We start from the raw sequence: 17,898 nt of genomic DNA, 5'->3' as shown, positions 1-17,898 counted from the left end.
ATGGTCCTATCTCGAAGGGAAATGATTTTTCGACTACTAAATTTTAACAATTTTCTCTTATGACTTTAGATGACATCTTCTAAATGGTTTTCTATTTTTTCACAATATTTTAAAATCACTTAGAAAATGACACATGTTGTAAGAGAAAGTTATCAAAATTTAGTTGTCCAAATATTATTTTCCATTTTCCAAACATGCCTTGGTTACTACTGATTGTGAATAAATTATGGGTGGTAACTTTGAAGAAACAGAGACATGAAAACACATATTCGGTCCTCCAATTTTTTTCATCTATTTTATTTTATCATAACATAAAAATACATATGCACAGTATTAACCCAACTCCAAATCAGAAAGATGTACACAGGAGCTTCCTCTAATTAATGTTACAACACATGCTCTACATTACATATTCCCTTCTCTGTCCAATGTTTACAACCTATCAGAGTATCCTACTCAATCAATTACTCACTAAAACTCATAAACTGAAGAAACGTGTCTTCCATTTCTTTAACTTGGATCCCTCTGGCACTAACTTGTTATGCCAAATGAGAACATCATTAAAAGCTTGTGGCAAGATCAGGTGTTACTATCCTAACAAGTTCAGATGATGATGAATTAAGGAGTGTGCATTCGAGCTCCTACCCTTCTGGCATTGACATATTCAGCAGAAGAATGTTCACTGCTTGTGGTGGAAGGGTTCATGCCATATTCACTCGTTGCACTAAACTCACTGCCACTCTGTAATGCTAGTTTTCTGAACTTCATCATGTCAGCACCGTATTTCTCCGCGTTATATTCCCCTTCGCCGCCGAACACTGTACTTTGTCCAGGTTTCGTTCCCTCGTGACCAAGCACTTGTACTGACACATCACCCTCCAGCACTCTCACAATCTAATTCATTCATTCATCCATCATAACTTAAGTTAAAAAGAGAAGATGAAATGTAGTATAGTAAATAATAAACCATGATTAGTATTACCTGACTCATTTTCGGCCGCTTCTTTGCAGAGTACCTTACGCTAAATGCAGCACAAGCCACCATACAAGACATTTGGCGCTCGTCGTAATTACCCTGTAAACGTGGATCCACCAGCCCTTCAAAAATTCCATCCTCCATTGCCTTTGTACAGAGTGGTCTAGCCTGTTCATGGCCCATAGATATGGAACAAGTAGACATTATTATATTATATACTCTTTTCATTGTAATATATGTTTCGCAGTAGTGATAACTGATGAATAATAATATGGGAAACATTCACACACTCACAAACTGAAAGGTTCAAATTAATTAGAGATCTAAAGTTATTGAAAGTATGCGGGAATTAATTAAAATTATACTTACCCAGTCGGCCAAACTATCTTCATATTCCCCAGTGTTGTCAACAGGTTCCCGACCTGTTATGAGCTCCAAAAGCATAATACCGAACGAGAACACATCAGATTTGTCAGTTAGCTTACCGCTTGATGCATATTCTGGAGCCAAATACCTGAAATTTTAGACAAATTATTATATTGCTTGAAACTTGAAAAAACGTATATATAGGTCGATTTACAGTTGAATTTCTTACCCGAATGTTCCCATTACACGAGTAGAAACGTGAGTGTTAGTGTCTTGACTCATCTTTGCCAACCCAAAATCTGCCACCTGAATGGATAGATTAATTGAGTAATTACAGAAGAAACGCTCAGACAACGAAATTCGATCGATATACTTACTTTGGCTTCGAAGTTGTTTTCGAGTAGAATGTTTGCACCCTTTATGTCTCGGTGAATGATACGAGGGTGACCTAGTTAATAATGTTCGAGGTCATATTAATGTTGGCCTCATCGTTAATCATTAAAAGAATAGGCAGATAACTTACAATCCTCATGTAAATATGCAAGTCCTTTAGCCGATCCAATCGCAATTTTGAGCCTGGTATTCCAATCCATCACAGGTTGAACCTTTCCTGAAAAAGATTTGACAGATTTTCATCAGACATACAATAAAAGGTGTAAAGAAAAGTATTCATTGAACCCAGTAGTTGAATTAAGAAAGAGCGCACGATGAAGGTGGTATTCGAGGGTATTGTTAGGCACAAACTCATAAACGAGGAGCTTGTTGGCTTGTGAGATGCAATAGCCGACGAGTGAGACGAGATGGCGATGGTGGACGCGGCTGATGATTTCAACCTCAGCTTGGAATTCTCTGTCTCCTTGACCACTAGTGGCTTTGAGGCTCTTCACTGCAATTTCCTTGCCATTGGGTAGAACACCTTTGTGGACGTATCCAAAGCCACCCTGGCCCAGCAGGTTGTGTTGGCTAAAGCCACCAGTCGCAGCCGAGAGCTCCTCGTAAGTGAAGGTGCTTTGGTTGAATCCGAGGGCCACCGTGGGGTGCGGCGGTGGCAAAACGGGACCATGGGGCCCAGAGTAACTGGCACTGCTCATGTCAGAACTAACACCCTGGGGTGCTGACCAACTTCCAACTGGAAGTGGATGTGGATGTGGTGGATATAGATTTGGATCTTGTGAATGTGGATTTGGATGTGGAGGAATATGCATAACGTGCTCAACCTTATTGCTGTTGTACCCATACTCGTTTTTGTGAAACCCATCTGCATGAAATAAAAATTGATATTGACATCATCTATGATTTCTAAGAACTTTGAAGTAATAATAAAAGAGTGCTCAAATCCAAGTTAATCACATGCATTTGTCTTTAATATATATATATATATATATATATATATATATATATATATATATATATATAAAACACATACCATTAGGTTGATTATGGTAGTAATTATTGGGTGACTGAGATTTCCTTTTTCTTCTTGAACACGCAAAGATGACCATGAGAAGGAGAAGGAGCAAAATCCCAGCTGCAGCTGCAATTGCTATTATAATTGGCGTGCTCAATGATTGGCTTCCACCGTCTCCTGATGACCTCGAAGATAATGACTTGGGTGGAGACAACCGGTTCTTTGAAGGTGGGGGAGGAGAAAACTGATGGCCAGAATGTGGGGGCGGCGATGACCGGCGGTTACCTGATTTCTTATCAGGAGGAGGTGGTGGCGATGTAGATGGTGAGGAATTAGATGGCGGGGGCGGAGATTTCTTATCGCTTGACGAGGGAGGAGGTGGTGAATTGTCCTGTGACGGTGGACGAGGAGATGAATTGTCCGGCGGTGGTGGTGGTGGAGATGAGTTGTCTGGTGGTGGGGGAGGAGATGAATTGTCGGGCGGTGGTGGCGGAGGAGATGAATTGTCCGACGATGGTGGGGAATCAGAAGCCATATGGAAGGATGACTTCTTCTCCAACGGAAGGGAAGGTTAAAGAGAGGGAGAAACCTGGCCCTCTCCCTCACGTAAGGATTCTGCAACTTGCGAAACCTGCCACAGTAAACAAATTGAATAAACATATATCCTTGTGCATGTTTTGATTTTGAAGGCGGGAATATATGAGGGTGCATGCTGATATTTTCTGCATGCATGCATGCACGAGGGGGGTACGTAAGAAAAGAGAATGCTACCTGAGAGCAAAGGACAGGAGGGTTCTCCACAGAAAGAGAGAAGAAGCATGGTGAATAATTATTATGCATTGTAATATGGAACCGACAAATCGTGTTTCCGCTCATGTCACCTACAATGCAGCGTAATTCATTTTTCACTGCAACGTTTCTTTCTATTTTTAACCTAACTAGATAATCCTGCCATGCATGCTTTCAGTTTTTTTATCTACTTTTAGGGTTAATAGTTAAACCAAAACTTACGACAATCTTCGATAAATCGCTCATATTCCTTTTTTCTGGATTCTGTTGGTCGCAACCATTTCAAAATGTGTATCTTTTATTGACTTGCTGGAGGGAAGCGTGGGACCCATTGCAAAAGGTTCAAAATCGATCGTGTTGAATTGAAGTTGAATGCGACTGCCTGGCCCGATGTACTACGTGTCTTTTTTTTCATGGAGCGTGATGAACTAACATTATGACAAATTAATTATACAAAATAAATCATTTAAATTTTAATGTGATCCTGATTTAGACTCGGATCATAAAAAATAGATGTCAAATATTAGATACGATTACTAAAAAATGTCTATATTTTGCGTGAAAAAATAGATTCATGGACAAGCCTTTAGATTTCCGAGAAACATTTGTCTTAAACAACTGAGGGTTACCAGAAATGGACATGCTATGATGGCTTCAGTGATAGGAAGTATACACAGATAGAAACGAATACTCACATTGTCAAGGAGATGGCATGAACTTTTTTCTATTTGTAACAGAAGAAAAGCTTTCATGGTTGGATGGACAAACTGAATTTCCCGCAGAAGCTGCATGTGCTAAATGGCTTGGAAGAGTAGTAACAGGCCACCATGAAATCAGCTTTCGAGATTCGTAGAGTGATTTGAGGTCTTGAGACTGAATTTGAAAAATTCATACGAATTCTATCTATTAGTAAGTTTGGTGGTACACTTATAGATATGGAAGCAGTTACACCAAACTGGTTAGTAATTATCAAAGCACACTCATGGTAAAGCTTCTGCCTTACTGGACTACTCCCTTATCCTCATCACAACATTCTCTATATCATGTTAAAAAGCCAACTTGGTTTTAAATAAATACTTTTATAAATAATTTTATTTTACCAATTTAAATATGTACATAATTCCTATATCCTATATTTTCTATGTGTGCAAGATTTAATGCTTTGTTTCAAAGTTTTTGTTCGAAATATGTATAGTCCATTCAAACGTAATTTAAGTTGATTTTTTTTTCTTTTTTATTGAGAAAGAATAACAGAAACAACAATTAAAGTTTTATTTATACATCAAACTTTTTATAAATTATACTCTTGAACATACATAACATACATATATATATATATATATATATATATATATGTGTGTGTGTGTGTGTGCATTTTTTTTTAGTTTATTACTAAATTAATTTTCAGTATGTAGAACTAATTAATTTTATGTACCGAAATAAAGTATTGTATATAACACTATACCAACAAACACAAGGGAACATGAAATACAAATAAAACATTTGCACCATTCAGTTACCTGCTTTTCTATCAACCAAAGAAGCAACTTGTCTGATTTGATAGCCTTCCTCATCAGCCAGAATTTTCGCTTTATTACTGCTGCTGCAGCAAGTGTGGAAACTACAACATGTTTTAATTTCTCAAAATTATTGTCATGATTTGCCTTCTTCATGTTTAGTTTCATGTCATTTTCCGGGTGATCTGCACCTGCCACTGCATTAGGATTTCATTCATTTTTGTAAACTTAAATTGAATTATGACATTAACTACTTAATTACTACATTCTATGTTTTTGTGTGAGTGTCGGAGTGAGAGAGAGAGAGAGAGAGAGAGAGAGAGAGAGAGAAAGAGAAACCTGAGTTATCCATATTCTGCACCAGAACTTGATTCTACTGGATGTGGAAGTTCATTTTTATCCAAAGGCATAGAAATAAAAATGATATCTGCATCCTTTTCTGTCACGGTATGTTGGGATGAAATTGATGTAATTACTAGGGGTTGAGATCCGTTCTTCACTGATGACAAGGAATTAGAAATCATACCGACATCCATTGTTGAGTTTGTTGAATCCAGAGACTCAATAACTGGATTTGTAGATATTAGTTTTAAAGGCTTGCTCTTATCTGAGGGCATAAATCAGACACTGCATTAACATTTTTTGTTTCTCCTAGATTGGATTTAATATACTGTGGAAGTCTATTTTCTGCTGGAAGATCGTTGGACACGCCTCCATTCTTTAGTTCTTGAATTGGCTGGGAGCTCTTATGCGGTGAAATTCCCTTTTTCAACTCAGAACTGAGTAGAACTTTATCCTTGAGTGTAGAACCATCAGAACCATGTACAGCCCTTGTTGCTTGATCACTGGGTAACTTTAAATTACAATTATCATAAGCAACTTCCTCATTATCAATCATTGCTTTCTCCTTTAAAACAATTGATTTTTCCAGACTCCATCGTCTTTAAGATTATTGTCATTGTGATAATTTGATACAGCATTATAATCTAACATGCATTTGTTCATGTTTCCCTCCCTTTTAGAATCACTACGATCCAGGCAGACATATCAAAAGTTCCCCTTCAACATCAATTATACAAATTATGTAATTTTCAAAAATTCAAAATCTCAACACAATATTAAACACCTCTTAGATCTACTTGGCTTATTATCACCGGGTGGATCTTCCAGAAGAAAACAGTGCCTTGCAGAAAGCACAGTGCTGGGAGAATTTACAGACATGGATTTTGAAGAGTTATGCCCTGAAGCAACAGCTGCACCAGAATCCACCATGCGTCCAAGGAAAAATGCCTGAAGAAAGAAATCTAATGTTAATTAATTAGAGAGATTACATATAATGGAAAAACCAGAAGACCACGCAAACAGGAGACCACACCCCCTTGAGACTGCACTTAAGGAAGCCCAGAGAACACAATTAAGACAAGTTAAGGATGACCACGGTGACTTTCTAACACACCCTCAAGCCAAAGGCTATGGGTTTATAGTGTGATAATGTGAGTAGCCAAACAATTAATCTATACAGACTTTCATACCATCTTAAAATTTTGGACCCAAAATCTAATTCAACTTCACAAAAACTAACTTATATGGCATGGATTTCGAAGATTTTAAGTAGTGTTCATATCTCTACGCAATGTAAAACTAAACACACCCTTTTTGAGGCTGCATTTAAGGCAACCAGGTTAAGGATGACCACAATAAACATGGACTATAGATGACAACAAATGAAGTGACTTTCCAACATAACACGTAGAAACAAAATATACAATTTCCTTGTCCAAGTTGAAATGTAAAAAAACAAAAACATAGAGTCCATTCCAAAAGCAATTTGGCTCTGTAGAATAAGAAAATTGTTGTTTGGAAGATAGAATCTAACAAAGCCATAGCTTTTCATTTGAAAGACAAATGCTCAGATGCTCCTTTTAAGTATATATACTATTGGGTGCCTTCGAACATTAAAAACTTCAGTAATTACAGGACTGTCTTGAGATGCATCCATGGAGTAGGGAAGCTGTATTAACAGGAGATGTATCAAGCAATTCATTTAAAAAAAATATATTAATGGATACATTTTGGATACATATAGAGATCTATCAAAAGCATATCAACATTGGATACATATACTTCTGATATTTTTGGAGTTTATGAGCTTTCTGAGATTTCAAACCATTCACTTTTCTTTGAAAAAACTGAATTATAAGGCCAGAAAAAAGCCTCATAAGAAAAAGAAAATTCTGGATAATACTTCTATTATACATATATAACACCAATAGCAACAGAAAGGTGACAGAAAGAAAATAACAGACTCATAACATACTTATGGCAGTTCATTATTTGGAATCTACGATAGATTGTGGGATTCAGTGCATCGCTCACCCTTTCAGTTCACAAAGTCCTCCCACCCAAAGGGATGTTTGGTGTTACACTTGGGCCTAGGGTTGTTAAAAAAATCTATAGGCAGGTCTCTACAGATAAAACCTGCAACAGGTAAGAAATGGATATTAAAAATGGATAATTATGGGTAACAGGTACAGGTATTTTTTATATCCGCATATTAACAAAACGGGTTCGGATATCATAGTATCCGTACCCGTGAATACCCTTACCCGCTATACTTTAATTTACATTAAAAAGAATTATTAAAATATCAACACATTGATTTTGAATGGATTATTTTTTATTAATTGGTTTTAAAAAATCTTCATTTATTTGTAAACTGTCATCCAACACTATTTAAATGAGTTATTTTCACTTTATTTGAAATTCATAAAAGTTATGCATTGTATTTTTATTTGAATTTATGGTTAAATTTTTTTATTAAATATTAATTTCTTCTTTTAAATATCCATAGGTACTCGTGGATATGTGTAGATATTAAAAATTTATGCGAATACCCGCATAACAGATACCCGCACATATATGGATAATATTTATCTAGAGGTAAGATATGGGAGAACTACTACTTGTACCCTATCCGCCTCATTAAAATCCCTATTTGGGCCTAGTGGTTAGTGGCTCATTGATCGGTACACTCGGTGAGCCAATGTCGCTACCAAAAAACTCAATAAATTTGACACTTGTTACCATGCCCCAAAAGAAAATGCAAATATAAAAACTGATATTAAATAGCCCATATAATCCACATTTCAACTCACCAATGCCATGACAGGATTACCAACTTCAGCAGATGATGATGGCCCTTTAGGTCTACAACAATAACCAAACATATATAAATGTTTCCTCCAGTGCATTTTGAGAATAGTTGTCGCCTTCTTCTTGACCAAATTTTAATTTTAAATCATCTTCTGATTTAGAGGTTTGCTCACAGGTTTTCTCGTCATCAACATTGTCTGGTTTTGGAGTCTCCTCATTAACTTTCACATTATTACCATCGTCAGCTTTAGTAGTTTCAATTTGAAGGGACCGCGCATGGACTTCAATGGCATCACTAATCTTATTCTCATAAAATTCTAAAGCATCTTTGTGAACAGACGAATCATCTCAAGAAGTAGATGGATCTATATTTTCGTTGTAACTTGCATCAGCATCATCACCACAATCAACATAGGCATCTTCAATTGGCATTTGAAAAAGTGTAATTGAGCTTTTTGATTTTGCTGCAACGTGTTCTGAAATTTCATTCCAGTTTTCTTTATAAAGTTCTAATGCTTCATGGAGCAAAAGAGTCTCCTGATCAGTCCATTTTCCACCACTAATCCCTGGTACTTCTGACGGCTCCATGAGTAAAAAATCCAAGGAGGACATGCCAGAGCCAAATTTTCCATTACTGAAGCAATTGGTACATATATAAAAATCTGCCCCGTCAGACACATCATACAACTGAGTAGGAAATTAATAATCATAACCCTAGTCTTCCAACAAAACACAATCAATAGCTAAAAGTTCAAAAAATGTTTAAACAGTTGACCAGCTTGTTGCTATCTAAATGACAGACAGCAAAATCAATCAACACAAACAATGACAAACAGCCATAAAACCTACAATAAATCAACAGATACAATGACCATCAGCAGAAAATACCATCTCTTGATGATGCATTTTGTAAAATTTGGAAAGGTCAGTAGATTTTCTGAGCTATCAGAACTCGTAGAGTCTTCAAATAACCAAATTATGCAAGTGCTACATGCCAGAAAGATTTAAGTTAATTCAGAAAATATTTCAACTGATTCTTGTTTCCTCTACTTTTTTGAAGAGAAATTTTACAAAAGATAGTTAATGAATACAAATCCTTGAAGCAATGAAGGGATCTGCAACAACAGAGACCAATATAAATAATTTTACAAGATTCTCAGGCTTGCAAAATTTGAATTGTAGACTATAAATCAAAACTTAATAAATATCTTAAACATATTACTAATTTACTAAACAATGCAATTCAAGAAACCATCCAAATTATAGGCAAGAACCTGCTTCTGGCAATGGTAGCCCTTGAGAGAACAGTCAACAGAACAAGATTTGCAATGGTACTCAACTGTTGGTTCCTCCTGTTTCACTGAATCAACATAACCCATAGAAGATAAAGAATCGAAATTAATCAAACCCCAGTAATCCAGAAACACCATTACCTCTTGCCTAGCATCCACATCTCCAAGATTGATCTCTAACAAATCTTTCAATTCAAATTGTACATTTCGATTTGTGTGAAACCTCTTTATAAGATACTTTCGTATCTCCATGTAAGCATCACGCGCTTCTCTTCCATGGCTCAGTGTGAACGTGCTTCGTGGCCGCTGATTAGTGTCGTTTCGCCGTCAATCGCAACGACTAGTAGAGACGCCATAACAAATATCTCACTTGCGCTTTTCGTGCTTCATCGCTCGCTCTGGGTAGTGGAGTGGTACTAAGCGGTAAGAAGAAAAGAAAGGAAAAAGTTTGTTTGAAACCGTTTCGGTACATTTAACAACTTTTATAGAGTAATAAAATGTTCTTGATGAAAATTAATTTTTGTATTTAAAAAAAAAGAATAAATAATAATGAGGGATAGTATAAAAAATAAAAATAAAAAAAAATTATGGTGTGAAAATATCTAGTGTTCAAGTAAAATAGTTTTTTATGCAAGTGTGCACTGGCCCATCCTATTAAGCTGCACCCTTCTTCCTTACTGAATCTAAAAAACTTGTAATAAAATTTGAAGGTTTTGATATTACATTTACTCAACAAATATATTTCTCTCGAATTTTAAAAGGATGTAAAACTATTATTTTTAATCTAACAAGCTCAATCGATATTTCATTCTCTCTATATTATTATATTCTCTAGGAAAATACAAAACCGATTATAAAATGTTTGAAAAATAAAAATGATCACACGTATCATTCATACCATTTTAATTTTCCATAACACTTCTATAGACATTTTTCAAATTTATCATTCAATTTAACTACCAAAAAGAATATTCATTTAAAAATAGTAAATAATTTCTAAAAAATTCTGAAGACCGAAGCATATTATACTAAAAATGGTAAAAGTGAGATTATAAAAAATAGTAAATCTTCTTTGAAAGTTGTGTTAATTACTTAATCCGTAGTTAATTTATTTTTGTCTTATTATTAATTTTGTAACGTAGAATTACACTAATTAAATCTTAAAATATACAATTAACTTAATTAAATTAACCTTTCACTACAACTGATCCTCACACATTAAAACACATATAAACTAATATTATAATTTGATTTTTTATTTAGTTGATTAAAATTTTTAATATATTAAGAAAGAGAGGGAGTTTCAATCTAACTCATTCTCATTAAAATGGCTCAATAAAAATAAGTTTGTCTTCACTTATATATTGATCTCTAACATATTTTCCCACGAAGGATGTTATGCATTCTCATTGAGAATATTGAGTGTGGTAATAAAGAGAGACCTAATACCGGGTGACCCAATAGATTTAAATATCGACTATGATAGATTCTTATGACTCTGATATCATATTAACATATTAAGCTTGTTGAATTCACAACTAATCAGTGGTGGATCTTCAGACAAAATTTAGGGGATGTCAAGATAAATGGTAAGTATGTTTTTAGTCCTTGAATTTTGTCGTTAAACTAGAAATTGTCACTGTCTGAATCTTTGATACACTTTTGATCCGCAAACTTTACAAATGAATAAATACAATCTTTTTTAACTCAATTATGTTAAATTGTTTTGATGTGTCAAAGTGTTTACCAATAGATATTAAAGTGGGAATGTGTTACACAGTGTGAACAATATAAATGATAGTACAAAACGTGTTTCACACCTTAACAAAATTTAATGTAATTGGGTTAAAAATATTATATTCATTCATTTTAAAATTTATGAACAAAAATGTATTAAAATTTCAAAAATAGATGAATTCCAATTTTGTGTCAAAACTCATAATATAAAAGTATACTTAAACCCAAGATAAATGTATTAAATTTTTAAAGATATTGTTTCATAAAAAAACTAAGTCTTTTATCGAAGACAAAAATATGGAGCATTATCTTGACCTAATATGAAACAAAGAGTACTGTGGTGAAAAAATAGTTCCCTTGAACCTGGGAATTTACCTTTAATTTATAGGAAAAGTAGTTACAAAAATAATAATTAATTGACTAAAAAAAATATCTCATATACAAAATATTTTAATAAAATATCAACTAGTAACAATACAAACTTAGACCCAATTCCTAGATTCATAGATTTTAGGTCAGCTTTGAAACGTCTTATCATCTTTAGGAATAAGTCGGACCATATAATCAAGACTGTACAAATATCAAATACATAAATTATATTAAAATTATATATATATATATATATATATATAAATAAGAAGAAGTTTATGAAAGCAAATGCAACTAATTATTTATAATAATTATTATCCTATATAGTTATGAGAGGCTTTATATTAAGTCTAATTCCATATCCAATTATATTAGATATTGTATTCTTAATTTCAGATATTTATATCATTAGAGATTTCTATAAAGCAAAATAAACTTGTCTCAAAGAATAGTTGCATTCATCGCTGTTTATGAAAACAATTGAAATAATATCGTGCGTATTAGTTTTTATGTAGTAGAACTTGGTGGTTAACAAAAAAACTAGGCACTATAGATAATAAAGACGAACCGATATAAAAATTATGTTCCTCTTGAATTATTCCTTTTTTATTTTAGAATAATAATATATTCTTTTACTATAATGTTAACAGTAGAGAATATAGGTTTTTAATTTCGAAAACAATTTTTAAAAAATTACTTCCATTTTTTGGTGATTTTCTAAACAATAATAAACCACACAATCAATTATACTCGTACTTCTTTAAATAAAAGTCATAATATAACATTTCATACTATTCATTAGATACGTGGCACACAAATTTTATTATTAAGTTACATCATTTATTGTAGTTATAGCATACTTTACTTATTCGTCATATACTGACACGTTAGGTTTTTGTTCAAAATCTTCTTTAACTTCATTCTTTTTCTTTGCATCAATGTCGTTGTCACCATAAGCCGAAGCATTAGGTCTTGGTTCAAAATCCTTCACAACCTCCTTCTTTTGCTTTGCACTAACTTCATTGTCACCATAGGCTGAAACATTAGGTCTTGGTTCAAAAAATTTATCAGCTAGGTTTTTTTCCCTCTCTTGAACATCATTATCACCATAAGCTGAAACATTAGGTCTTGGATCAAAATCTTCCTTAACTTTTTTCTTCTTCTTTGCATCAATGTCGTTGTTACCATAAGCTGACACATTAGGTCTTGGTTCAAAATCTTCTTTAACTTCTTTCTTCTTCTTTGCATCAATGTCGTTGTCACCATAAGCCGAAACATTAGGTCTTGGTTCAAAATCTTCCTTAACTTCTTTCTTCTTCTTTGCATCAATGTTGTTGTCACCATAAGCTGACACATTAGGTCTTGGTTCAAAATCTTCTTTAACTTCTTTCTTCTTCTTTGCATCAATGTCACTGTCACCATAAGCTGAAACATTGGGTCTTGGTTCAAAATCTTCCTTAACTTCTTTCTTCTTCTTTGCATCAATGTCGTTGTCACCATAAGCCGAAACATTAGGTCTTGGTTCAAAATCTTTCACAGATTTGTTTTTTTCCTTCACATCAACCTTATTATCACCATAGGCCGAAGCATTAAGTCTTGGTTCAAAATCTTTCATAACTTTATTTTTATCCTTTACACCAACTTCATTATCATCATAAGCTGAAACATTAGGTCTTGGTTCAAAATGTTTCTTCATTTTCTTTTTTTCCATACAATCAATATCCTTTTCACCATATGCTGAAGAATTAGGTCTTGCCTCAAATGTTCTCGTAATTTTTTTCTTTGATTCAATATCAATGCCCTTGTTAAAATAAGTTGCAACATTGGAGTTCAAATCAGAATCTTTTACATCTTTTCTTTCCCTCTTAGCATAAATTTCATCGTTTTCATGAGTTGGAAGACCTTTAAATTCTTCTGCTATATCCTGATTTTTCGCGGCCATTTTCCAATATTCTCCTCCCATGTTTCTTGATTCCACATTTGTTACAAACTTCTCGAATAAAAGAAAAAAAAAAGAAACCAAACTAATTACTACCAAAAGGCAAATCATAGTATACTATTTCTTAAACAAATAAAAAAATAAATTATGTCACTGTTTTGGTTCAAAAATAAATATTATAATTTGAGACACATTCCAACAAAAAATAAATAATATGATAAGTAAATGTAAAAATTGGCTGGAAAGAATAATTTACTTAATTAAAATGTCTAACACATTTCAATAATCAATGAAGGTATAAATATTGTTTTTCACCTTAACATAATATTTTTTTTAGGTTTCGCATGACTTTTTGAAATTTTGACTTGTGATATTAATTAATTAAAAATATTATTTGACATATAGTTTATACATGTAGCTTTATCTTTATATATATATATATATATATATATATATATATATATATATGTATATATATATTAACAAACTAAGGTTCTACTAACCCCTATCTAAGAATGTTGATTAAGGATAATTAATACATACTAAATCTTATAACGGTTCATAGTTAATTGTCATATTAAATGAAATCTGACATGATAAGTTCTATTTTATTTAAAGGATAAAAGTTTTCATAAGTGTTATACAATTATGTTTAATATTTTATTTAATGTTCACTAATTAGATTTAAAAAATAATAAAAAAATAATAAAATACTATATTTTAATGTTGTTAAAAATTAAAATATAATTATACATAAAAAAATTAAATTAATAGAAAAATTAACAAAAAAATAATGTTAAATATCTAAAAGGTTAAAAAAATTAATTAAAGTGTCAATTTGAAATTTTATTGAATTTTCATTATCTTAACTTTTGAATAATCTTTTACAACATTTCTCTCAACTTAATAAAGTCTCTTATATTTAAAAAACAAATAACATTTTAATATATGAATTATTAATTATAAATACATAAAACTAACAATATGCCAGAAAAATATTTTTGTCACTTTTTGTTTAAGAGATACCTTCAAAATTCCAAAATACTTATTTTGTATTATAGAGTTATTGTTTAAAATTTTTAAAGAAAATTGTTGTCTTTATAAAATATTATATATGTATTTTTATTATTTTAATTAATAGAGTAAATTATTCTAATTTTTTATGTAAAAATATAGAATCAATGCACATTAATTATTTTTTAACTATTAATTTTAATGTACTAATTAGCATTCTCCATAACAAAATTCAATGTAAAATAAATTATAGAAAAATGTAACTACTACTTAAATAGGATGAGGTAGAATTGTTTCATCGTAAGATAAATCTAACTTTTCTTACATTATATAATTTACTTTTAATACGATTTTTTCAGTAATTTACTTAAAAGTTTATTTTAAAATAAGACATTTGCACATGGGACAATTTTATTGTTAACTACCTTATATAGGTTTGATTTTAAGAAACAATAAAATAATAATAAACGTTTATATCTACGTAAGTAAAACGAACATTTGCTTTTGAAATTCTTTTTGAATAATGCAAATTTTGACTTTCTATTAAATAAAATTTTATGCAGGTCTTCATTTGATTTATGTCTTAAAATATTTGACGTAGTATAGGTTGTAATTTTTTCGGGAAGGCTTTACTTATTTACTTACGTGCCAATGTTAACGAAACGGGGTGAACAAGTATAAATATTTATCTCGTATTTATTTTTATGTTTGCATAGATATTTGCAGATATTTAAAAAAAATATTTAATAATATATCTTAATTGTAAATTTAAATAAAATATAATACATAATATTTATAGATTTTAAATAAAATCCAAATGATTAATTTAAATGGTATTGACAATTTACACATAATTTTTTTTTAAATTAATTGATAAAAAATAACTCATTCAAAATTAATGTGTTAATATTTTAATTATGTATATTTTAATATTTTTTTAATTTAAAATCATAGTATAACAAGTATGGATATTTATATATACTCGTATTTGTCCCGTTAACGTACATATATACAAAATATCCATATCCATTATTCATGAGTATTCATTTACAATATCCATTTTTAACTATTGTGAATTTTTTCACAATTACAAATTTTGTCGACATCCATGTGATATTTAAAAGTTAATATATTTCGTATTTAGATCAGAACACAACACATAAGCAAACAAATAGAGGAAATAAAGTTCACTTGTGTGGAATTTTAAAAAGTATAATGCAAATATTTCACAATTGTAAAGATAAATAGAGATGGTAAAATTGAGGTAGATATAAAATGTAAATGTAAGTGAAGTTAAGGCATAAGGTAGGAGAAATGAAAACATACCAGGAAGAGGAAAAGGAGAGGAAGCAGAGTAAGAAAATATCTCATTTTGAAGACTGAAATGAAAGGCTTAGTTTGTGGAAGTGTGAAGGACTTGCAAATATCCTTCCCTATTTATAGCCGGATTCATACATAATATATTCATCGCTTACGTGTCTGTTCGCAGGTAGTGTTTGGAAAATCCTTACAATTTTTTATACATGTAAAATGGTTTTTAATAGAATTTATTTTTTATATTTTTAAAGAAAAAATAAATAAAAGGTAATATCGAATGAGTGTAAAAATTTATTTGGTGTCAAATTATTATTTTTCATAGTAATATTCACCGCCTTTTACAATGCCTAAGTTTTCAGTACTGGGATACTTTTATTTGCTATCGTAGTTTCTCTCCTTTTGCATTCGAATTCATTTATATATTTAAGAAACCAATTTATTTTTTATAAACAATTTTTTTTTAAACTTTTATCAATATATGTTTCTTGACTTACTTAAATACAATACTTTGTTATTAAAAAAAAATATTGATTATGTCATCCACTAGGGTAAAAAATTATTATTATCGTTATTCTCTTTCTCAGTGAATGTAAATTTTGTCTTATTTTTATTTTCAGCTGAATATATTTGTATAATTTTTTTATGATTTTAAATATCAATTTAATATTATTTTTAAAAAATAAAAACACAATAAATAAAATATGATATTATTATTGTAATTATATAAATATCAAATAACAGTTATATAAAGATTCAATAATTATCCAAAAAATAAAAAGGAGTAAACATATTATATTATGAGAACTTAAGTCACAAATATAACCATGTTATAATTAAGACGAGTAAAATATCTACGTATGCAGTATCTTTGGATAAGATCAGTTATGGATAATAAGTGAATTAATATTTACTTATAAGATCAAACATAACATAATTTAATATTTACTCATATTATCTGCACTCACAAAATATTCATCACTCATAAAAATAAAAATTATATTTTATATATTTTTTTTATAATTTTACTTAAATTTTTTTTTAAAAATTATAAATTTTTCTTTTTTTAAAAAAATCACATATATCCATTGATATTCGTGAAGTCTAAAAACTCAGCTAAAACTTTTTAAATGGATATCGAATCGAAGTAATGATTGAATTTTTTATTGCAGGTTAGGTAACAAGTAAACACTATTCATATTCGATCTATATTTTATATGATTTGTTATCATCCATAGTTACAGTGCACACAAACTCACCTTTTTTAATGGCAAAATCATAAACAAAAAGATTTTTCTTTTAGAATAAATAGGAACCAATTCGGTTTAAAATACAAAGTGTGGTCAAATTTTGAAAAAGATAAAATACATAAAAATTTAAAAAGGAAGGACAAGAAATTTTGAAAAACAAAGGATAAAAGAAAGAGAAAAAGAAACAGGCATGAGATAAATATTGTGAGGTGCGGGTTTCACGTTAAATGATGACAAAATGTTAATACTATTATTGCACTATAATTATAATATAAGTCAAAAGAGTTGGTATTGGTTATTGACCCCTAGACAGATGTTGGGCCCTTCATTAATCACAATGGCCAACGTCTAAACTAGGGATGACAATTAGAATTTGATCTGCGAGTTCGGTTTGTAGGTCCGCAGAAAAAATGTGGAGTGGGTCAAGATAGTGAGCTTGTAGGTTCGCAGGGGACGGGCCTACATAGGCCCGTAGTCTGCATGGGCTAGTCCGCAGCCCGCGCGGGCTGGCCCGCAAGCCCGAATAAAATTAAAAAAAAAAAACTTACAACTGTGTATATTAATTACTTCTTTTATAGACTCTTGCATTAACGTTTCAAATTCTTGTATAACTGGAAAAGACAAGTATTACGTAATTTTTAATGTGTTAAAATTTAAAGAATACATTGTGTATGTCATAGTATGAATATGATGAAAATGTTGAATTATCAATTTATCATCTAATTCCCCAAAGTCTTTACTTAATTTTGTGAACTTCTTAAAGTTTCCCAAATT

At 31.2% G+C, this 17,898-nt stretch overlaps 3 protein-coding genes across 8 annotated transcripts; all 3 read right to left on the bottom strand.

The window, feature by feature from the left end:
* Positions 1-273: 273 nt before the first annotated feature.
* Positions 274-9,949, bottom strand: LOC114163920 (proline-rich receptor-like protein kinase PERK7). Of its 6 annotated transcripts, XM_028048308.1 has the most exons (15): positions 9,643-9,949; positions 9,484-9,569; positions 8,212-8,843; positions 7,433-7,534; positions 5,396-6,346; positions 5,060-5,253; positions 4,235-4,412; positions 2,769-3,381; positions 2,049-2,600; positions 1,866-1,952; positions 1,720-1,790; positions 1,572-1,648; positions 1,346-1,490; positions 983-1,144; positions 274-894 (listed from the first exon to the last, which is right to left on the bottom strand). In XM_028048308.1, exons 8-15 carry the CDS (start codon positions 3,283-3,285, stop codon positions 619-621), a joined length of 1,887 nt encoding a protein of 628 aa, XP_027904109.1. In that variant the 5' UTR covers positions 3,286-3,381; positions 4,235-4,412; positions 5,060-5,253; positions 5,396-6,346; positions 7,433-7,534; positions 8,212-8,843; positions 9,484-9,569; positions 9,643-9,949; the 3' UTR covers positions 274-618. The 6 variants fall into 6 exon arrangements, with proteins under 6 accessions (XP_027904109.1, XP_027904111.1, XP_027904108.1 ...); XM_028048310.1 differs by having other exon boundaries at positions 7,374-7,534; positions 9,484-9,949; XM_028048307.1 differs by having other exon boundaries at positions 9,484-9,949.
* On the bottom strand, positions 5,646-9,753 carry LOC114163745 (SWI/SNF complex subunit SWI3D-like). The gene is made up of 8 exons (XM_028048038.1): positions 9,484-9,753; positions 9,281-9,324; positions 8,985-9,054; positions 8,593-8,896; positions 8,282-8,535; positions 6,993-7,067; positions 6,183-6,346; positions 5,646-5,997 (listed from the first exon to the last, which is right to left on the bottom strand). The coding sequence occupies exons 1-8, from the start codon at positions 9,751-9,753 to the stop codon at positions 5,646-5,648; spliced, it is 1,533 nt and encodes a 510-aa protein (XP_027903839.1).
* A 2,414-nt stretch (positions 9,950-12,363) lies between the features above and the next one.
* On the bottom strand, positions 12,364-15,971 carry LOC114196293 (serine-aspartate repeat-containing protein I-like). Its single transcript, XM_028086891.1, has 2 exons — positions 15,887-15,971; positions 12,364-13,597 (listed from the first exon to the last, which is right to left on the bottom strand). The coding sequence occupies exons 1-2, from the start codon at positions 15,929-15,931 to the stop codon at positions 12,473-12,475; spliced, it is 1,170 nt and encodes a 389-aa protein (XP_027942692.1). The 5' UTR covers positions 15,932-15,971; the 3' UTR covers positions 12,364-12,472.
* Between the last annotated feature and the right edge of the window lie 1,927 nt (positions 15,972-17,898).

The sequence above is a fragment of the Vigna unguiculata genome, chromosome 9 (genome assembly GCF_004118075.2).
Source record: "Vigna unguiculata cultivar IT97K-499-35 chromosome 9, ASM411807v1, whole genome shotgun sequence".
In the NCBI taxonomy this organism is placed as follows: domain Eukaryota; kingdom Viridiplantae; phylum Streptophyta; class Magnoliopsida; order Fabales; family Fabaceae; genus Vigna; species Vigna unguiculata.
This window is presented reverse-complemented; position numbering and strand designations above follow the sequence as displayed.